The sequence below is a fragment of the Pseudonaja textilis genome, chromosome 4 (genome assembly GCF_049901715.1).
Source record: "Pseudonaja textilis isolate UNSWEBS1 chromosome 4, rPseTex1.2, whole genome shotgun sequence".
Lineage (NCBI taxonomy): Eukaryota > Metazoa > Chordata > Lepidosauria > Squamata > Elapidae > Pseudonaja > Pseudonaja textilis.
The window spans coordinates 50763977-50787606 of record NC_141993.1 but is presented as its reverse complement, the minus strand read 5'-3'; the positions used below and the strand labels follow the sequence as shown (position 1 = coordinate 50787606).

At 40.3% G+C, this 23630-nt stretch overlaps 1 protein-coding gene across 2 annotated transcripts in view; it reads left to right on the top strand.

Annotated features, from left to right (window-relative positions):
* DNMBP (dynamin binding protein) overlaps nucleotides 1–23630 on the top strand; it is a 55390-nt gene continuing 31760 nt past the window's right edge. For both annotated transcript variants that reach the window (XM_026701242.2, XM_087932948.1), the window contains exons 1-4: nucleotides 1–96; nucleotides 15813–15966; nucleotides 19601–19723; nucleotides 21521–23374. In XM_026701242.2, coding sequence (XP_026557027.2) covers nucleotides 15822–15966; nucleotides 19601–19723; nucleotides 21521–23374 — 2122 coding nt within the window. In that variant the 5' untranslated portion in view covers nucleotides 1–96; nucleotides 15813–15821. The remainder of the gene's footprint in view (nucleotides 97–15812; nucleotides 15967–19600; nucleotides 19724–21520; nucleotides 23375–23630) is intronic.

Genomic DNA, 23630 nt, shown 5'->3' with positions numbered 1-23630 from the left:
GGGTGGGCGAGGCTGAGCTCCGGGCCGCGGCTGCTCCCGGGGGCCAAGCGACAGGGAGATCTGCTGGGCTGGAGCGGCCGAAGGACCGCGCAACAGGTAGGGGCTGCCGGGGACGGTGGAGGAAGAGGAGGAGGAGGAAGGGTTTCCGCGGTGATATCCCTTTCCGCGTCCGGTCTCAGGTTTCTCTGGTGGTTCAGTTTCGCTCGCGTCCCAAAGGTTCTCGCGTGGAAACTCCTTCGATGGGGCCCCAACTCCCACTTCATGGCTTCTGCTAGTCCCATTAAGCGGTGCGGTGCTGCTTCGGTCGCCTCCGTGCTTCATCTGCCGTAGGAGACCCCCATCTCCCCTCCCCATCGCGTCCTGCAGGCTTCAGAGGACACGTTGGACCCGCTTCCTGTACGATTCGTCCCTCGCGAATACACACTCCTTCTCCGGACATCATATTTTCCCACAGTTCCTTGGTGCCAGTGCCCAACCTGGGAATCCTCCCTCTCCGAGGAAGGGTGGGAATACGACTTTCTGTCACTTGGTTTTGGTCCCATCGACTGGAGATTTTGCTTTACTGCTCATCTTATGTCACCCCTGCCGGTTACAGGAGTTACTTTAAGAATATAGACTCAGAAGCAGTTCTCAGAGATGACAGACTTTTCCCTTTTCCTTCGTGTTGACAGGATTTGTCAGTATCACTCGTTCCTTAGTTCAGTGTTTCTCACCCTTGGCAACTTGGAAGATGTGTAGACTTCAACTCCCAGCCTGCTAGCTGGGGAATTCTGGGAGTTGAAATCCACACATCTTCAATTTTGCCAAGATTGAGAAACAGTGCTTTAACGCAAGACACAGCCTACATCTGACATTCGTTCTGCCTTTCAAATGGTCAATTCCAGCATCATAATTATTGATGTTTGCTGAGCATTGTAAATTGTGAGACAAGACTCAAAAGTTGTGTCATAGTTGCCTGTCTTTTCTGATGACTGAACTTGAAAATAAAAACCAGTGATTCTGCTTATAGAATTATAATGTAATATGTTGAGCAACAATAAAATGTTAGCGCAGAAAGGAATTGGTTATTGACTAAAGAAATGCTAGTTTTAGCTGATATTACTAATATAATCAGTATGCTTAGTAGCCTTAGTTAGATAAATCCTTGGTCAAAGAGCATAATACAATTATATGATTATTTTTAAAAGTTACCTAGTTTTCCTTTTTTTAAAAAAAATGCTGCAATGAAAAGGGAAATTCTGCAAAAAATTATTGCCATTAGAAATATGCCCTTGTTTATTTTGGCTTGATACATTTATTTTTTGTTTTAGTTTAATATTTCAAAAACTAGAATGTACTGAGCTAAACTTTTCAAAAAATACCTTTTCCCTTGAGATAATAGTACCCAGTTAACCTAAATCCATTCAACCTCTTCCTAGATCAGGGATGTATTGAAGTATTTTAAACCATGTGATTTCTCGCCTCCTCGCCTCCCCCACTTCAGGATTTTTGAATACATGTTTCATAAAATGATGTTGGAGTTTAGACTTCAGTTCATATTTTCTAGGTTCAATGGTCCAAGCCAGTGACTGTTCAGAAAGTTCTATAAATTCTAACATTAGTACAAATATTGTTGTTTCTTAGTGAACCTGTGAGAAGTACTTAAGGCCTCCATTACCAAGTTAAAGTGTCACCCACTCACCACTGAGTCAGTGGTAAACAATGCTAGCATACAATATGCTACCCTTATTGCTTATTCCTGTCCTGATTCCCTCCAAAGTAATGGGAGACAGATTCTAATACATTTTACAACTGAAGATGACTTAAGCTTATTTCATTTGTGGTCTGAGGGATGAGAAGAAGGCAATATTACAAAGGCCAAGCATAAAAAAATGTCCATCTTCTTTAAATTGCATCAAATTCCCAGTCTGGGCACAATTAAATATTTGTCATGATACACATGCTTTTCAACAGCTCTCTTGGGCCGATTCCTTTGCAGGTTTCATTTCTGCTTCTCATTTGGGTCTTGTGGTGCAGTCAGTTCTGGAGCAGCTTATTTTTTGCACATTTGATTTTCAAACTCACATATGAAAGTACCAGAGGACAGCACTTTAATAAGTTTTTATCATCTTAAGTTAAGCCAATTCCTTCACATACTATGATCAACTTTACCCTGTGACAGAAGGTTTATAATGGTGAATATGCAGCTGGGTAAGGCTGCTTGCTTGGAAGTGTGCATATGAGGGAAAGGGTGTGGTGGGAGCAGTAATAAGATTTTGCAAGGAGGCCAAAATGCCAGTGGGTGCTCAAGGCCCCAGCAATCAGCCCTATAAATGTTAAGATTTGGGCTTTTGCATGTGTATGCCACATGTTAAGTTATGACTTGCAATTTCCATGTAGAAATTTGTTAAGACAGTGAACTGATTCTGGTTGGCCTAAGTTTTTCATTTTCTCTATTGCTTTCTGTAGCTATACAAAAGCAATTCCTTTGCAAATTTTGGAAAAACTTGTAAAGAGTTCCTTGACCTGGATTGTTTCTTATTCAGCATTTCTGAATTCATGCTTCATAGGGTGACAAAAAGGGAATTACATTTTCTTCAACTTGTGTTTTATAGGCAGGAGCTTCTCTGAGGTTATAACTAGGAATATACCTCCACAGAGTTTTGTTAAGCGTATTTTTTAGACCAATGTTGTGCTTGCTGATTGCTTGTGTATTTGAATGGTGTCACTGGCACCATTTTAAAGGACTTACTCAATGTTTGCCTCCTTCATCCCTGGACTTTTAATAGATAGTGTAACTTTGTATACAGTATACCCATATACTAATTGTACTAATTTAATTTGGACAGCCAATTATAATAATATATGATCCTTTCTTCTTTTTTTGAAGAAATATAGATGGTTTATGGTTTTTGAGGGATGTTTTCCCTCTTTTTTCCAGATGCTAAGGTTATTCAGTAGTCTTGACAGCTTTCTATTATCTCCTGTATCGGAGATAGTAGGCTTCTCTAATTACCTCTGTGTGAATCCAGCAGGACATTTCTTATTTAAGTGCTTGCCTGCCTGCTCTGCTTCTAGTAATTTTGTTTTTAAGTTTGCATCGTTGGCTTACAAGAAATTAGATCCAGTTGTATAGATCCATGATGGTGAACCTAGGGCACATGTGCTGGAAGTGGCATGCAAAGCCATTTCCCCCAGCACGCGAGAGCTCGCCCGGAAGAGCCCCACTGCGCATGCGCGCACGCCGCTGCCGCCTAACAACTGATTCTCGGGTATCTGGCGCACATGTGCGGGGAGCGCATGGGAGACACATGCACATGCGCAGGTGTGCAGCGCAGGGGATAATTGTGTGAGCATGTGCAGATGCATGGTGCATGCAGTGGTGATCGCACATGCAGGCACAGCTGCATGGCATGGAATCATGTGTGCAGGCGCAGAAATGCATGGCTCATGGTGGGGGAAACATGCACACATGCACAGGCATGTGGTGCGCTGCGGGGGATTGCACTCACATGTGCGGGGGGGCCCAGCACGTATTGCCTTCTGGGTGCTGGCACACGAGCGCACGAGCACGCACATAATTATCGGCACACGAGCCGAAAAAGGTTTGCCACCACTGGTATAGATCTAAGTACCCAGGAAGAAGAAATATATAACTGTTGCTTTACTGTTTCATAAACCATGAAACCTTTGACTTTGGCAGCTCATAAATTTTATTCTTGACCATACTGGCTGGTATTAATTTTAAGGCCCAGATCTACTGGGAGGCATTCTTCCAATTGAGTTTCTAACTAAAAAGTGCTCCTAAAGTTTGTGATGATTCCGTGTAGTCTTTGTCGCTCCTTTTTATTCCTTCACTTTGCTTCCAAGCTCCGAATATTCTTGACATCATTTGTTTAATGATGGTTCAAAGTTATGACGGCCTTGGAAAAAGTGACTTGCAATCTGTATTAGTGCTTATGACTGTCATATCACCCTCCCCCTGTGGCCATGTGATCATAATTCAGATGTTTAGCAACCAGTTCACATTTATGACTTGTTGCAGCAACCTAAAGTCACATGATCATGATTTATGATCCTTTTTTTTTGCTGCTTTGTGGCAACAAACAGCAAAAAAATGCCCAGTGGGGAAACTTCAATTTATTTAACAACTGCCTGATTTGCTTAACAACTGTGGCAGTTTGCTTAACAACCATCATAAGATATTGTAGTAAAATCAGATCTGATTCGATTTAACAGCCACAAGAACTTTCATTGGCAATTCTAGTCGCAATTGTGGTCATAAGTTGAGGATTACTAGTATTATCATTCCTGAGAGAAAACTGCTTTTGTTTCTCCAAATGAGAGCTTTGGGTTGCCCTGATAACAATAGTAATAGCACTTAGACTTTTATACCATTTTACAGTGCTTTATAGCCCTCTCTAACCAGTTTACAGAATCAACATATTGGATCCTCATTTTACCGACCTCAAAAGGATGGAAGGCTGAATCAACCTTGAGCCTGGCGAGATTTGACCTGCCAAATTGCAGCCAGCCAGCAGTCAGCAGAAATAGCCTATAGTACTGCACTCTAACCACTGCACCAGATAACAGATAATCAGAGTTGGAAGGGATCTTGTAGGTCATCTAGTCCAACCCCCCGCCCAAGCAGGAGACCCTACACCATTTCTGACAAATAGCAGTCCAATCTCTTCTTGAAAGTCTCAAGCGATGGCGCTCCCACAACTTCCGAGGGCAAGCTGTCCCATTGGTTGATTGTTCTCACTGTCAGAAAGTTTCTCCTTGTTTCCAGGTTAAATCTCTCCTTGTTCAGTTTCCATCCATTATTCCTTGTCTGGCCTACATGAGCTTTAGAAAATAGCTTGACCCCTTCCTCCCTGTGGCAGCCCCTCAAATATTGGAAGACTGCTATCATGTCTCCCCTGGTCCTTCTCTTTACTAGACTAGCCAAGCCCAGTTCCTGCAACCATTCACTGTATGTTTTAGCCTCTAGCACCACCATGACTCAAGGTTGATAGGGATTCTGATGGGATCAAGCACCTCTGTCTATTAGTTTTTCCTAACACAATGAACTAAGTGGGCTCAACCAGACACTGAAACCATCATTAATATGAGTTAGTAGTGAAGCGTCTGAATTTTTATCACATAAGCATGGAGATGCTGCGTCATATATATGAAAAATGGTCATAAGTTACTTTTTTCAGTGCCATTGTAACTCTGAACTAAATTAATTGCTGCAAGTCAAAGACCACCTGTACTTTGTGAAGAAACAGCTTTTGCATCTCAAACTTTTTTTAATATGGAAAAATTTGGAAAAAAAACAAATTTGGAAATTAATGTCAGGGCTGGAAAAACTCTTTCTGTGTAACCCTTTCTGTGTAATCTTCTGTGTAACATGCTCTGTATATCCTGTTCCATACATGCACACATCTAACCGTTATCAATTATAGAATACTGAGCATAAGGTTGGTGTGTTGGTACATTAAAGTGTCCTTCTCCAGCATCAATTCCAGATGTTTGGGCTACAGTTTCCTTTGGCCCCAGCCAGCCTAATTGATGGGCAGGGTGATGGAAGTTCCCTACTTCAGAGTCCTCTAAGATGCATTGTTCAGTTGCCAGCTGTTTGGAAGACATCCAGTAGAGAAGATATTGAAATTGAAAGCATTTGGAAGGACACACATAAGAAACACCTTTTTTTGGCTCATATAAGGAATTGTGTTATTCATATTTGGGTTGGCAATGCAGCAAATCCCAGGTTTTTATACCTTTATATAAAAGGAGTTGTGATAGTGGTTTATGGATTTAAAATTAATCCAAATTTTAAATTAATAATCTATTGTATTGAAGCTTTGAAAAAGTTGCTGGATCATGCATGAATTTGTATTCCAGATATAATTTGATCAGACCTTATTAACATGACTGAAAAATAATACTTTTCTGGGGATGGCTTGGTTCTTCTGGACATGCCAACTCTGTTCATTATGGCATATTAATGGTTAGGAATAAGTAGCTATTCAATTCTCTATGTCAAATTAGGTTATTATTAATGATTGTCTTGTGCTTGCCAAGTTTAGTGTTTGATAAGCATCTTCATTATCTGAGAATCAGGTTTTCCAGTCATATAGCTGGTGCTTGCTTTCAGTTTGAGTAGGAGCCTATAGTGGTGTTTTTTTTCAATCTGGAAGGGCTGATTGAAGTGACAAGGATGGGGACATTGTTAGGCATACACACCCACATTCCTTCTGTAGAGTTAAACTTCACAAAAGCTGGTCAAAGTTGCAGAGACCTATTACATTACAGTATTTCCTTATACCTAAGAAGAATACTGTAAGACAGGGGTTTCAAACTCAAGCCACAGGGGCCGGACTGGACCATGGGGTACTTAGATCTGGCTGCCCTGGAAACAGTTTAAGGATCGGCCTGCGAGGCCTCTGCCAGCAAAAAAGGCAGGAAACAGTCCTAGAAACAGTGAAGGACTGGTCTGCAGCCCTCCCGAGCTCTGTTTTTGCTGGGAGAGGCTTGCAGGAGGCCATTCCAGCCAAAAATGGAGGTAGGGAGCCCGTTTTCGCTGGCAGAGGACTCGGGCCGCCACAGCCACACCCAACCTGAGTGGTGTTGAGGTGGCCACCCCACCCTGGCCACCCCATGCCCATCCCCACAAATCGAGGATGATACCCCTGCTGTAAGGGGACTGGCGCAAGAGTCAGAGGAGGTTATTCTGTGACTAGGGCAAGTTTTCTAGGTGGGAAAGGGATAAAGGAGTTATTTTCTATTCTATGCTTCCCTGATGTATTCTCCTGTTAAACTGATGCAACAGTTCTCTAATTGCAGAATAAGAATTATGAAAGATGTGGGGAGAGCTAATAGTGGTTATGTCAAAAAGCTATCCAAGATCTCCTTTACTGTTGTCCAGCCCACAACTGTGGAAAAAAGATGCTTCCTCTGAATTTCCATAGGTGTGATGACCCAGGGTGGGATATAAAACAAACACAGTCACAGAGCTCCTTTTTATTCCTTCTCTTTGCTTCCAAGCTCCGAATATTCTTGACAGAAAACAAAAAAATCCCACACAGTTACAAGAAGAAGGAAAAAAGCAACACAAACCAGGCAAGATAAGGGCTGGAGGACGTCCACAGATAACACACACTGGGAAGGACGCCAAACTTATAGAGGAACCATAAACTAGAGATATTTCCACGCTTTGTTTCCGGTGTTCGCCTGTCCGTCCTCTTATTCAGTTCTCACAGCTGCAGCCCATGAAGAGGATCAAGGCCCTCTCCTCCTGAGTAGACCACATCTCTCCCTTATCCTTTCCTCCCTGCGTGCCCTAGGATGGGTAGGGGATGGGCCTGGGTCCTCCTCTGACTGCTCAGCTGGCCTCTGCTCTTCCCCAGCCTCCTCCACAACCTCCGGACCCGGTAGGCTATTCCTCTCTCCCTCAGAGTCAGTCTCTCCCAGGGGGCATGACAATAGGTCTTGGGGAAAACAAACACCATCTTTCCCCCTTAAAAGACCTGCTAAGGCACCTGGAGCCCAATGATGCTGGGGTTGCTTACACAAACTTCACGGAGCTGCAGTGTTTCAAAGATGATTCCAGGTTTCAGAGGCAAGGAAAAAAACTTGACTCGGTTCATGTATTGACTGACGTTATGTGATTGCAGAGGTCTGAAACTGGTTCAAAATGGGTATTGAGTTTGTGTGGAAATGGTCATAAACTTTGAAATGTAAGGGTTAGTAACATCTGTGTACACCTTTCTCAATCTGATGCTCTACCAATATGTTTTATTTATTTTCATTTTTTTGTTAGGGTTATATCCCGTTTTTCTTCTGGGAGCTGAAAGTAATTTATACAGGGAAAATCTCTTCATTTTATCCTTGCAAAAGCAAATCTTAGAGACAGGCTGGATTGAGAGTGACTGGGATAAATAAATGCTTATCACTAAGGGTGGAGTTTGTTAGGTACACTGTGTTATTTTCAAAGATGGTTGTGATACTTTTGGCAGAAGAAACGGTAGCAACTGCAAAGGATAATCTAAACGTATTGTGAGGATTTAGATTAGTATTATTGAGGGAACCATGAAAAATTAAGTTCAATGATGTCTTGGCTATCAGGGTCTTCTGAAAACCAGAGGAATCCAGTCCTCTTGCATATATAAGAAACCTCTCTGAACTTATACAGCAGAAGGTTGATAGGGATTCTTCTACTATTCCTATTCATTTGTGGATGTTCCTGAAATAAGAGGGGAGGAGTACTGCAGGGAGTTAAAGCTGGTGACTCAGCTATGAGCCAAGGCTTGGGTACATAACACGCTTCCCCGCCTCCTCTTCCCTGGATTGCCTTCTCCTACAGCACACTGGCCTGTTATACTTGGACTGAATATTGCTGGTCAAATGAAGGAAGCTGGAGGCAAGAAATCTGGGAACAGTTTGCTGTTTAGGATAGAAGGCTGGGTTCTCTAATGAGGCAGCCGGATGAAGCTGAGCGATTGTTTCCTCCCTCTAGGCGTTAGTTTGGAAGAAAGATTGGCAAGCAGATGTTCCTGAGGAGACAGCAATCTGTTGATGTTTTATCATGGAATAAGCTACGATTTTTGGAGCTAGCCTTCCCAACACAAGGGAGGGCTGGCTGCAAAAGACAATATTATACAGTGAAGAGTCCAAGGTCCAACCCTCTTGTAACTCGCCAAGCTATAATATAGGAAAAATTACAATATGCACATATTGTTATTCTTCTTTTTTTTATGTATCTATTTGCGTAATTAATATAAGATATGGAACTCTTTGAGCAATCTTTTAAATTGCATTTTCTATGTTACAGTCACTAGAGGGTTGTTCTGCCATTGGCCTTCCTAATAATCATCGTTTTTTGCTAATTATTGCTCACCATTCTTATGCAGTTGATTGAATCCTTTTCCTTGCAGGATCATAATAGTGCAGGGTTGTTGTTTTTTTACACTTTAGACAAGAGAGGTTGACTGTTGTCAAAATAGTAAAGTACCACTGAATGGTTGTCTCTCATGAAGAAGTTTTAGTTTGAATTCTTGCACAAAGATGGAGTTTGCACAATGTTCACTCTATAATTCTATGCTGCAAGGCCACCTATTATTATCTTTGGAAGGCAGTAGCTTCTGTGCTAGATCATCAATATTTATGAGTTGGGACACTTCCAAATCTATTTGAGCCTTCTTATTCTTCTTCTGGCATCACAAGAAATCCTGCCTTAAGGAAGCAGTACATCATGGACAGTTTGCAATACTAGAGCAACCTTCTGCACAGTCAAATCTAATTCATTATTGTCTGCACTGACTTCCTATTGGTTTGTCGGAGCCTAAGATGGAGCCCAACATTACCTGGCATTGTCAGGAACTGAAACTAAAGCTTTGCAAGCAAAGCGTACAATCCACCACAGAATTATAGCCCTTCTATATATTGTGCCAGTTTGATTTTCCTCCAAAGTGGAGAAAAATGTGCTTCTTTTCTTATCCTCTGTAATCATTTCAGATTTCATACTCTTTATTGCCTTGCAATCCATGTTAAGATTATTAGATTCTTTATATCTTATTAGGCTGAGTATTCTATAATGTTGGGGTATAAATAAATAAATATAAATAAACAAAAATTGCCATACATTTTAGTCATCTTTCCATCATTAGTTTATCCACATTGTCACTATTTGCACCTCTTTCAGTGCTTTTATACTTGCAGGGTAATTGCAATTATTGCACTCCATTGTGGCTCCTTCACACAAAGAGTAAAAAAAAAAAGCTGAATGAATTATTAACTTTCAGCTCAAAGCTTCTCCAATAATCCAGGTCTTTCTGACTGACTGTAAAGTGTTAGAAGTAGCATGTGGTTGCCTGTGAATGACATTATGCCAGTTATGTGCAGGGATTAGGTGTCTGGGGTGCAAAGGCAGAACTAGCTCAGGAACCAAAGAATTCCAACAATGCCAGAGGTCAAAAAGATGGCCAGGTAGGCAGGGAGAAATACGATGTTCAGTGTGTTAGGTGACAATGCCAGAGATAGCTTCTATTTAATCAGGCTCTCCTAAAAGACCTTAAAAGTGATATCAAGTATTTTACAATTTGAAGCAAAGCTGGCTGAGGAATTCTGGGAGTTGAAGTCCACAAGTCTTAAAGTTGCCAAGGTTGGACACCCCTGTTCTACATGATCTTTAAAGAAAAGAGTAGTGTTGTTCTAGGCTAACGTTCTGCAGCTGGTAGTCATCTGGACAGTTCAAGGTCAGTGGAATGCTGCCAGATGCCATTTCTTCTCATTGCTACACACTTTGACTGGAAAATCAATTCTTAATTTGCAGATCCTTTCATCCCTGAATCTCTAAAACAGGGTTCTCCAAAATGATACATACAGTATTGACCCCCAAGGGTCAATGGAGTCAATATTATTGTTAATAGTGGAATTAGTTAAGTTAAATGTCCCAAAGGTGCTTTTTCAAGAGGCAGCTGGAGTTAATAAGTTAATGTTTCTTAAAATTATTGAATCGTTTCTGTGAAACATAATTTGATTAACTCTAGTCTGGTAGCTGCTTCCTGAATTTGGGGGAATTAGCATTTCAAAGTTTGGACCAGATCTGTTACCTAACGACATTGAGCAGCCCTTGTAACCAACCATAATGGAAAAAGCATTTAATCAGAGTCTTGGTTCTAAGTTGTTAAAACCAAATCTTTGAATCATTGCAGATGCTTCAATATAGTTAGGGGTGCCCTGGGCACGGACAGGTTCCCCATTCGGTAACTTCTCCACTGCATTCTGTGGCTTCCCAGATCAAGAGCAAGGATGGTCCTACACAGATTGTATTACAATTATCTCAACGTGAACTTATTTGATACACAAATCTGAACTCGCCTTTTCTGCATTGTGGTCTGAATAGTCATATGGTGAGGGCTGATTCATTGTGTCTCACAAAGGGGCAACATCTCTTATGGCTGTGATTTTTTGTTTTTAAATATATCTATTAAATTCCCCTGCAATTTTTCATATATATCAGCAGCTGTTTTACTGGATGAAATTATCTCTTAAAGTTGATGAGGTGCAAGTATACTTTTGATGCAATCCAATCCAGAAAATCATAAGGAAGGGTTTCTTTTATATACTGCATGTTGCTGCTGGGGTCATAGTTGAAAGACAACTGGTAACATTGTTCTCCATCTATCAGCAGTATAAAAGCTGGGAATTGCCAAGGCAGCATTTCTGAAAAAGGCAAGCTTCACATTGTTGCCATGTTGTAACCCATGCCTGATAATAAAGCAATGCCATCAAAACAGCATATTGTTCTCTGCAGTCCTTCATTCAAACTTACTTCACCCTGTTTATGGGTTTTGATACACACTTGTATCAATACACATCCAGTTATTTCTTTTAAGAACGACACAGCCAAAGTTCCAGTGTACAAATGTACACTTCCCAGGCACAGCAACTTGTTTATCCCCTGGTTGGAAGTGGGGGACGTATAACTTATTTACGGTCTAAGAGGAGGCCAGTGTGTCACCTTATGAAAGCTTGTGCTTTGTCCCTCTTGATTTCTAATGCTAAAAGCACAGGACTGTGGGAAACTCCCACATAAGCCTCACGGCATACAGCAGGCATACATACAGCCTGTATCTTTGGCACTCATATAGTCCATAACCCTCCCCTCTTTTTCAAGACTCTTTGGGAACCCGTCTGCTCAAAATTGGTAACGTGCTTTCCTGCCGCAGAGGAAAAAATATATACAAAAATGGTAAGCTCCAAAATTGGGTTAAAGCAGTAAAAGAGAAAGATCTCCCCCCTTCAAAAAAAAACCACCCCACCCCAGGAAAAATAACCCTGGAAACCCACCCATGCAATGCAGCCTATTAATATTAAAACATGGTCTATTCCCACCTTTTTCACTATTTAAATGAAGAAGTTACAATGACCAGGGTAAAGTTGAGAGAAAATAACCACCAACTTTCCAGAAGCATCAGGAGAAAGCTTTTTCATACTATGCTAAAACTGTTCATATCAGTGGAATAAATGTTATAATTCCAATCCAGTTAAAGAGACAAGAACAAAATTATTAGAAAGGTAGAAAAATTTGATAGCCAGATCAGTTTTTTTCTTCTTTGTGTCTTATTCTCACTAGGACACAATCTGTGCGTCAGGGAAGTTCTAAACTGCGGTGCTTGCTTTCCCTTCTTTCCTGCATGTCATCTGTTTCCTTCCTAAATGCTGTGTGATTTTTGAATTTGGGGAAATGTCTATTGAGCTGGAGCTCGCACTTAAAAAAAAACCTGACTGTATGAACATTTGGAAATTTCCCACATATTGTACATATGAGCAGTCACTAGAATTGTTCATTCTCCACACAGCTATGGTTATAGAACTGAGGTAGCCCTATTACCTTTCTGAGTAAGTTCACAAATAACATTAAGCCATGGTTTGTAACCCATGGTTTATTGAATTGCGTGGGGGGTTATATGAAACATGCTAAGCCATAAACCACAATTCACAAATTAGAAAGGTTGGCTTCATAAAATATTTTGTTCATTAGAAGTATATTTAAAAAAAAAAACATTTCATTTGAAGAAATGCATTTCTTAACCTGTGAGTGAGCCAGAACTCCCAGGTTAAGGAATGCGTGCCAAACAAATGATCCTCTTCACAATGGCTTCACCTTTAGACTGGTTTGGTAATGGGAGAGGCAGCCCTTCACATATGCAGAACCCGGTTCTTTGGGAGGAAATGATATGAAGTAAATTACACTATGCATAGTGCAAAATAACTATCTGCTTGGGTAACTCTATGCATATCACAACCACTTTTCAATACATGAACTTCTGTTGTTCCACCTGTATAAATTATAAGTTTGAACCCTACGCATACATTTTTAACAATATGGAATCATAATAGTGCTGTGATTTCTGGACCTAGTGCTTCCCTGAGATTAGGTTTCTCTAATCTGAAGCCTTTCAAGGGGTGTTGAATTTCATTTCATTTCAGAGGTGTTGAATTGCAGTCCCATAATTCTCAGGCAGATAGGCCATACATTTCAACTTTATTCATATTTTGCAGTGCTACTATTTTTAAAAAATATGGTTTATTGAATAAGGGTCAGTGGTTGAGCTCACACAATATACTACACTACACTCAATTTTGGCTTAATTCAAGGATGCAGTCCCTGAATCTTTTTGCTTGGCTCCTATAGTTGCCTTTGACTGTGAATTTTGAAAATCCAAAGTATGGTTTTTCTAACATCTTTCCCCACAGCTGTTGTGCAATCTTTCCACATAAACTAAAGAAAGACTTGAAAATCTGATCAAAAGCCCAGGGGAAAAAAAGAAAAGAAAACTTGGTCTTACCCAATTTGAACAATTAAACTTGTGTGTGAATTAGGAAAAAAATATGAATGGGATGACTCCCACAGACTCCTTCCTCCCCTAGTAGTTTCATGTCAACTTTCCCCCATGACCGTTTTGTGCATAAAAAACAAGATTGCTTGGGACTGGGTAGAACAGTTTATCCATGGGCATGCTAAGTCTATCAGGAGGTTCATCAGTCTGTCTAACTTTTGACATTTACCAATGAGATTTAGATCTAAATTGGTCAGTAATGTATAGTGAGCTGACCAGGATTTAGGTTGCAGTTGTATGTGAAATATTTTCAGAAGTCTACCAGTCTTCACTCTCAAAGTATTTGGGCTATAACTGTTTTTTTTTTCAGAGCTACTGACTATGAGGCAATTCTAGCCCAACACACCCAGAACTCTAGAGAAAGCTGGTCTAGGTAGGATAAGGTAGGGGTTGTTCCAAATTACTCATGTACATGTAGTTAGTAATTCTTGCCTTGTGCCAGGGCAGTACTTCTCCATTTAATATACAATTTAGTTTAGGGTATATCGAGCAGATATTTCATATATCATTAACTACAGAGGGTAGAGTTTGAATCTCAGATTTATGTCATCCAAAACAGATACTCAACGAGTGAACTTAGCTCCTTCTCCCTATCCCTGTCCTTGGATGTACATGACTGGTGTCGAGTCTTCTGTGAAATTCATCCAAGTTCAAAGTGAAACAGGAAAGGGCTAGAGGAAGAGCTGATTGAAAATAATAATATCTGAAAGCAAGCTAGGGAACAGAGGAGGCCAGAAGGTCAGGAGGCAGATGATATCAGGAGGAAGTAAAGCAGAAAACAAGGCCAGCATGATAAAGAGCAACATCTTATATGAAGGCTTTTATAGAAAATAGGAGTGAGCAACTAAGAGAGGGATAATGGTTTGTGGGAAAAGACAGATGACATGTATTTATCTTTTATTTATTTGACTTGGATGCTGAATAGTAGTTACTAGCCTACTAAACCCCTCATGCTAGTGTGGATCACATAGGCTTGTGATATAACAAAGATATTTTACAACTGTAAAACTATACACCCTAGTATAACAATGTTGTCTTTAGCTATCAGGAGTGTATGCTGAAATAAATTGTATGATTGGACTTGAAAGTGCCTTAAGAACACTCTGGCTGGCAGGTGTTGCTACCCTTATAGTCTTAATGCAAGACAGTTAAAAGCAGCAATTGGTGGATTCCTCTGGCTGCATTTCTCTTCCTTCTTAGCCTCACCTGCCATTAGGAAAAACAACTGCTCATTGTTGTTCTTACTACAAGGCGGATTGAATTCGAGTAACTAAGGGCAAATGCCTGGGATGGAGGCATTAGCTGTTTTTCAAGTTGTTAAATGACTGGCTGTCAGTACAGAGAATTTCTGGATGGTTAACCTGCCCTCAGGCTAATGTATTACTCAACACAGAACTCTTATTCTTCTGAGCATTTAAACCCATGCACCAAAATAGTCCGACAGGTTATTTGAAGAGTTTGAATATTAAGATTGTTGGGGTAAGAGGAATGAATATAAAGATGGTTGATTTGACCAAAATTAAATTAAACGGATATTTCTGGAAATTTTTAATGGATTTTTTTAACCAGGACTGGATGATGATATTTTAAGATTTTGTTTATTTGCTATATTTCAAATTTTTCTGATTAAAATTAAAATAGCTATGTTGTTATCTCTGATCATTTTTCTTGGTTTTTTACTGAGTAAATTTGGATGATGAAATTTGTAGGATTTGTTTAATGATAAAAAGTGAGATATAAATGTAAAACAAAGGAATAAAATGGGCTCATTAAATCAAATTTATAATACATAGGTTGTTATTTCAGGTAACTGAATGGATTTTTTTTCCTGATTATAATGGAAGTTGAGGTTTTAAAGACTTGTTTATAGAAAATCGGATGAGATTATTTATTTATTTATTTATCATTCAAAGTTATTGGCCACCCATTTTATCACAGCATAACTCTGGATATTAATAATAATATTAGAATATTAAAAATAAAACTATATAAATAGAATGCTACAAAACAATAAAAATACAAATATAAAATATGATAGCTAAAAGATGGGGAGAGGGGAATTGATGTGAGATGAAGAGGTTGTTTATTTGTATTTTAAGAGATGATAATGTTGTTACAGATGCTTATACTTTCTGGAAGGATAATGGGGAGTTTTTTCTTTTAATTTTTTTCCTTTCTTTTTTGCACTTCTTTTTTATATTTTGTATTATCTGTGTATTGCAATCTTTAATAAAATAAAAATACCGAGGCATTGTTATGCTATGATTAGCGGGATGTGGAAATACATTTCGTGTTCCACAAAAGAGTAGCTGGTATAAGTCTTTGCATGATTTCTGGAATGAGCTGGTGTTCTTGCGTTTCTGCAACCGTTACCTGCTTTTTTCAGTTTGTAACATGTTGGCATTGCTGTCCTAATCTGGATTTTGTATCTCTTTATTGCAGATTCCAAAGATGGAGACAGGCTCCCTGGTGCGAGCTGTCTTTGATTTCTGCCCCAGCGTATCTGAGGAGCTACCACTGTTTGTGGGGGACATCATTGAAGTGCTGGCAGTCATAGATGAGTTCTGGCTCTTTGGGAAGAAGGAAGGAGTCACAGGTACATCTGAAAGGTCTTTGGGTCAGTTCATGAAGTTGGTTGTGTCAGAACCCAAAGGTGCTTTTCAAAAGCAACTGGGCTTCCTTTGCTTTTTCTTGACAATGTTTCGCCTCTCATCCAAGAACTTCTTCGATTCTGAGTGAATGATGGGGAATGGAAGGATTTATGTTCTTTGCAGTCAAAGGATAAAAAATCCTTCCGTTCCCCATCATTTAGTCAGAACCGAAGAAGTTCTTGGATGAGAATGAAACATTTTCATCATCATCAACAACAACAAAAGTCCAATTGCCTTTTGACTTGGATGACTGAGAATCTCCATGGACGGTTAGGGTAGAAGTGCTAGAGGAGCTGAACAAGTAAAGCTAAGTAAATAAAAGGAAATTTCATCATAAATAAAGATTTAAAAACTCTTAAGCCTTTACTACTATTTAGCAGTTGAAAGATCAATTATTCTTTTATGAAAAATTAGAAAAAGATGGGATTGGATGCATATGAGCACCACTCCAATGCCCTTTCTACCTAATGGTTAGTGGTAACTTTTCCTGTGGTTTTGGAACTAGAACTGAACTTCCAGTCAAGGAAACCATCATTTTCTGCTCTTAACAGTGTCACATGGTAGATCTCTGCAACCAGCAATGCAGCACAGCCCCATACTGGCATGCCTGAAAGGTATGCTGCACAATTTCTGCTGACATAAAAGTCTTTTTGGTTCTAGGACAAGAGGAAAGCTCAGCAAATGGCTATATGGATGAGACCACCATTTTTTGTGGAGCTATTCAGGAGACATTTTTATCCCCTCCCTCCCCCAGCCCTTTTGAAGGGGTATTTTGGTTTCTTGATCTAATACTTTTTGGCATTTCTGTAAATCTTTAGGTTCCCACACACTTCCTGATATCTCTCTGTTGTACTGTTTGGTCTTGAAATTAGAGAAATGAGATAGCTATTAATATATCAGCAGCTTGCTTCTCTTTTTCTTTTATAATTCTTTGTTTTCTTAACCAGTCAAGTGGCATATAATTCTCAATATACTCAGTATATGGGATCAGGGTAGCCACAATACCCTGAACAATTTGGGATAGTTTTTAGGGCAGTACCTGTTTTGAAAATTAGCAAAATGACCCGAGACACAGTATCTCTCTCTCTCTTTCATTGAAACTGCCCTTCTTTCTCTGTGCAAACCTGAAAGAATATTATCAGATTTATCTTATGGGATCATTAAAGGGCATGGCTACTTAAAAAGGTGGGTATAAGTTGTATCAGAATTTTAAAATATATGCGTATTATATTTCTAATAAAGGAGAATATTTGTAGCTCAGGACTGAAATGAGGGGTCCTTGATGCTCTCTGAGCTTGCTTGTTTTCTTGCAGACGTTTCATTACCCATCTAGGTAACATAATCCATCAATGCACTGGACCCCACATATATTTCTGTTAGACTTTGCAGTAGCCTTCCTCAACCTGTTGTCTTTCAAATATGTTGTTGCTATCGGTTATGGTATTGGTAACTGAGAAATCAGGAAGTTGAGGAAGGCTGCCTGGATCTTCATTTGTACTGATAAATGAGAATATTTGTAGTTTAGGGTTGAAATGAGGGGTCCTTGGTGCTCTCTGAGCTTGGCTGTTTTCTTGCAGAAATTTCATTGCCCAAACTAGGTAACATCAGAAATACTAGTGAAGTTACCTAGTTTGGGTAATGAAATATCTGCAAGAAAACAACCAAACTCAGAGAGAACCAAATCCTCCTCATCTTCATATGTAGTATATTCTGATGGGATATCGTAAAATATTTGACTTGTCCACTTTAGCTTCTTTTTTAACCAACTTGCTGTTAACTTCATGAAATAGTGAGCATGTACACAGATTCAGCAACAGTACTCATTAATGGATGCATACATTTTTACCTATACAAGAATTCTGAAATGTCAGCATCCTTTTTTGAGTCCTTTTTCTTTTAATGTCAGTATTCCTGTTAGGCCCCAAGAACCAAGAAAAACAAAGTGTTACTTCTGAATAGTTTCCTTTATTGTTCTTCACACAATCTTCCCAGACTGTACATTGTGATGCAAGCTTATTGTATTTGCATCATGATGTTATAAGAAAATAAGTTAGTAACAGAGTTTTCCTTGTGACACCACAAGACATATTTTACTAATTTGATGAAATCACAGCTTGGGGCAGATGCCTCTGGTTTATTGCTTTGAAAAGATGGAAGAATCGAATTATGGAAATTAATCCTTAAATATGGAGATAATCCTAAAATGGTAATGTTGTGTTATTTTGATTTTTGATGTAAAACAATTGTTTTATCATAAAATGTAAATTATAAAAATTATTTACAAAAATATGGGTATACAGATATTTATATTATGAAATAGAAATTCACAATAATTGTTATTGTTCAGGAACTTAATACTGGAAAAGCAGGACAGAACAAAAATTTGTGGAACTTTCTGCCAACACTGATTATTCCCACTATGTGTGTGAGTGTGTCCGTGTCCATGTGCATATGTCTGAAAGAGAGAAAGAGATGAAAAAAAGTTGAACAAGTGCTGATTAGTAAATAAAAATGGTAACCATATGCATATCACGTTAATTTGCTGATATAAACTGTATCCATCAAAAAGTCATGTTGACAAAGCTTTCTGATCTCAAGTAGCTGTATAGCAGCTATCTTTTGAGAACATAAGAAAGAAAACGTGAAACAACCAGGAGAGGGAGCCATTCCCTACTCTCTGCATTCATTGATTGTTCAATCTTGTGGCTCATCACAGAACCCAAAAATATTTAAGATATACCTTACTTCTCCATTAAGAGAGTTAACAATAATCTGAACCACTTGATTTAATACTTGTATTCCAGAACCTATTTTTAAACATATTAGAACTAAGACAATCATTACAGATATTGACAAGTACAGCATTATAGTTGATGTCCTGGTAGTCCCATATCTAGACAGAAAATATCAATGCTTCTTCATGGACACAAATTATAGATAACTTATTATCTAGATGAAGAGTGACAATCACATTTCCAGTAAAAAGAACAACCTGATATGGATGGAGGGAAAAGTTTGTCCCACACAAAGGAAAAGCAACATATCTCTCGTGTGTGACAACCATTCAATTAAGAAATTTTAATTTTGCTTAAGGCTGCAATTGTGATATTAGACAATACTAAGTAAGGTAAACCAATGACCTGGTAAACCATAACACATTTTTCTTAGATTTGCATATTGTTGGTGTTACCAATGCGAGTTATCAAAGTTTATCAATTCTCATATAGCAAAACTTTTGCAGTTTCCAACGATGTACACTGCAGAATTTCTTTATCTTAGCAAGTGTATATTAAACGAGGAAAGTAGTGTACAATTCCCTCAGTTTTATGGAATTGACAAAAGAATAGTTAGCACTGAAGACAGTTTATTACACTGCTGCATTTCCCACCATATTTTCTGTGTGAAATGCTGGGAGAATCCTGATGGAAAAGATGACAGCAGGAGAAAACTTTGTGGTGCTTTTATGCCATGGTGAAGATTGAAATAGATGTCAGGGGCAGAACCATGACTATAGTTTCCACTATTTAGATTTTTTTTTTCTGTTCTATTGAACAAGGTTTTTATTCTTATCCATTTTAGGCCAGTTCCCCAGCAGCTTTGTAGAACCCGTGGATGTTCCTGTTATGAAGCAAGGAGAGAAGCTGTTTGTTTGTATCAGCAACTTTACTTCCCAAGAGCCTGGCAGCTTGGCCCTGCAGAGAGGTACTGGCGATTTCCATGCATTCTTTACTTGGGCTCCTTAATGCTCTGCTCTTCTGTAAATCTCTGTCAGTCCATCAAAAGGAATTCTATTCTGTGTCCTAGTTCTGATCGTAGCAACCCAGCAGGTCTTTCTGCTTCTGTACCTTGGTAGTCTTGCTATATTTGGAACAGAAGTCTGATAATCTCTACGGTCACTAGGAGAGTTGCCATTTTCCAGCACATTTGGTCTAGTGGTTAAGACAATAAGGTAGAAATTAGGAGATCGTGAGTTCTAGTCCTGCCTTAGGCATGAAAACCAGCTGGATGACTTTGGGCCTGTCACTCTCTCTTAATCCAACCCACAGAGTTGCTGTTAGGAGGAGGAGGGAGTATTGGATTTGTTTGCTACCTTGAGGTATTTATTCCGCCATAAAAGGTGGAATAAATATAAATAAATAAATGTAATTGTTTGTCAAATGCCATTGAGAGCAATCTCTGTGACTGGCTGCTTTGAGTTGAAACCTTAAGTTGGACTGCCGGTAGTTCTTGATTTACAACCATTTAGTGACAATTTGAAGCTACAGCAGCACTAAAAAAAAAAATGACTTGCAAACACTCACACTTACAACTGTTGCAGCATCCCTCTAGTTATGTGATCAGAATTTGGTCTCTTGGCAACCAGCATGTAGTTATGACGACTGCACCATCCCAGGGTCATAAGACCATCATTTGCAACCTTTCCAGGTAGCTTCCACCAAGTAATATCCACGGAGAAAGCCAGATTTGCTTAACAACTGTGTGATTCTTTTAACTGCGATAATTTGCTAAACAACCATGGCAAAAAGGGTCAAAATCCACTCATTTAACTATCACCTTGCTTAGTAACAGAAATTCTGGTCCGAGTTGAACAGGGAACGCCTGAGCCATTTTTTGGGATGACCTCTGGCAGGAGTAGGTTGGGGGTAATCCTAGCTCTTCTTGATCCGTTGGCAGCTTTCAGTACTATCAAACATGGTATCCTTTTGGATCAGCCTCAGGAGCTGAGAGTGGTGGACAGTTTTCTATTAGTTCACCTCCTTCCTCCAGGACTTGTCCTAGTTGGTGTTGATAGGAAGTGAGAGGGCCCTCTTCGTAGAGTGCTGCAGGGCTCAGTCTCTCTGCTTCTTTTTAACATCTACATGCAGCTGCTGAATGACATCAGTTGTCACTACCAAACAAAGGATCATCAGTATGTGGATGATACCCAGCTATATCTCTCTATCCCAGGTGAAATAAACAATGTTATAGATACCCTTTCATGGTGCTTGGAGACATTGGGGGTCTGAATGGGGAACTTCCAGCTTCAGCTGAAGACTGTTATGACCGAGTGGCTGTATGTAGGAGGCTTCCCTCTGTCTGGGGGGTTATCATTTTTAGTCTTGAATGGGGTTTGCCCTACTCCAGACAGATCCAGAGCTGATACGCGGGTCCTCTTGGATTAATGACCCCTCAAGGACAAGGTGGCAGTCATGGCTAAGACGTTTTTGTACAACTTTATGTTGTGCACTAGTTATGCCCTTTCCTGGATCAAAAAGCCTTTCTTTCTGTCATTCATGCCCTGGTCATCTCACTTACAGACTACCGCAGTGCATTTTATATGGGGCTACCCTTGAAGAGTATCTGGGAAAGTAGAATGTGGAGACACAGTTTCTATAACACCTTGGCTATGCGAAATGCACTGGGTGTCAGTTTACGTCTGGGTGCAAATCAAGCTGTTGACTGGTTGATGTAGAAATTTGATAAATAAAATAAAATGAAATGTATTCCTTATCCCTGCAGGAGACCTGGTGATTTTGGATGATTCTATAGCATCTCCTTGGCTGAAAGGCCGGAGCAGCTGGGGCACCAGCGGCTTCTTCCCATCATCCTGTGTTCGAGAACTCAGCCTCTCAGGTTTTGGATCCCGATTCCTACATGGCGCAACCCTGGAAATGCCATCCTATGCTCTGGGTCAGGCCCGAGCACTGATGAGCCTTTCAGCCCAGATGGAGGAGGAACTTGATTTCCGAGAAGGGGATGTGATTATCATTGTTGGAATTCCAGAACCTGGATGGTTTGAAGGGGAGATTCAAGGTCGCCGTGGCATCTTCCCAGAGGGATTTGTGGAGCTTTTGGGTCCCCTAAAAACCAAAAATAACCCAGATGACCCAACTTCATCAGAGATTCCAAAAATAAATGGAACAAAGGACACATATCCCCAGGAAGAGGAGAAGTTGTGGAGGGATGAAGTAGCATTGCCAGGACCTTATGGGATTGCCCTCTATCGGTTCCAAGCCCTGGAATCGACAGAACTAGACTTTGAGGTGGGGGAACGGATCCGGATTCTGGGAGTTCTGGAAGATGGCTGGCTAGAGGGAGAACTTCGAGGAAGACGTGGCATCTTTCCTCACCGGTTTGTGAGGTTGGAGGAGAACTACCTACAGCAATGGAAATCTGGATATTTGCCAAAGGGGGTGGATTCTGTTATAGCCAGTCTTCACAAAGCAGGTTCCCCTGGCATGTCAGAGGAGCCTGGATGGAGTTCAGACCATACTGAGGAAAAGACGTATCAAATTCCTTTGGATTCTTTGGACTCTGAAATAAAACAGAACCAAATACCAAATCACCAGAAGGAAGGCTGCCTTGGCTCTGTTCCTTTAGACGTGTCAGGCACTTCTTCCCTAGATTCTGATAAAACTGTAAATGGAGTTTCTTCCATACCTCATTCTCCACTTCAGGTAAAAACCCAACACTATGACCATTTGCATAAATCAGAGCCCATTCAAACCCCCAACACTTCATGGGACCATTTGAAGGGCTGCAAGCACTTAGAGCAGGATGGAGAGGCTCATAGTCTGATCCGCCACAACACTCTTTGTGAGGACTTAGTTGTTTGCATGGATGGTCAGCAGCAGAATCCTAAATCTCATTCTTCCGGCTTCAGTGGAACAACTCAGGAGAGCTTGGACATTTGGCCTACCTGGCAAGGGACTCAGAATGAACTCCCTCAAGGTGTGGCCCATGGGGAAATCTGTGGGGACCTTGATTCAAAACTGACAGAGCAGTTGGCTCAGTTTGAACAGAGCCTGACAAATCCCATAGGCCACGGTGGATGCGATACTTTTGAGCAGGATAATGTTGCTCGGCATTTTTCCATTCTGGATTTCAATTGTGAGAGAGATATTGTGTGTGGTACTGTAGAGAATACTTCACAGAGAAGAAAGGTGCTACGGCCGCCCCCTCCTCGACCTGGGGTCCCTGTCTCTGCCTCACCACATGTGCCAGTAAGGCTCAGCCCCAGCAACCCCCCTTTCTCTCAGAGTAGTCCACCTTCTATGCGGCCCTCCAGGCCAGCACCACTTCCACCTCCAGGGAGCCAAAGGAAAAGCCCAGCCACAGTTAAGCAGCAGCTGTGGAGCAGAGAGAGACAAGGGAACACTGTTGAGTCTGGAAGGACATCTCCATGTCCTTTCTTATTGAATCGAATTCAGGAATTAGAGCAAGAACTTGATTTTTACAGGAAGACTCACACAGAGCTCAGTGAAACACTGGAACAGCCACAGGATGAGGCTGGACGAGCTGAGACACTAGAGAACGTGGACCTCTGTGACTGTAAAATATCAACTCTGTGCCTGGAGCTACAGGAGCTGAAGGGTGAGTATTGTCAGTCTCGGTGAGGGTGGATAGAGAGGACAGACCCGACCACACATCTACCTTTTGTATAGGTGGAATTTAAAAAGGAGAAAAGAATATATGTAGTTCAGATTGAAATTTTGAATCCTTGATACTCTCTTGAGTTTGGCTGTTCGCTTGCAGACATTTCATTACCCAAACAGGTAACATTATATGTATGGTGAAATGTCTACAAGCAAACAACCAAACCTAGATGTCTATGGCGATTCTCAGTCAT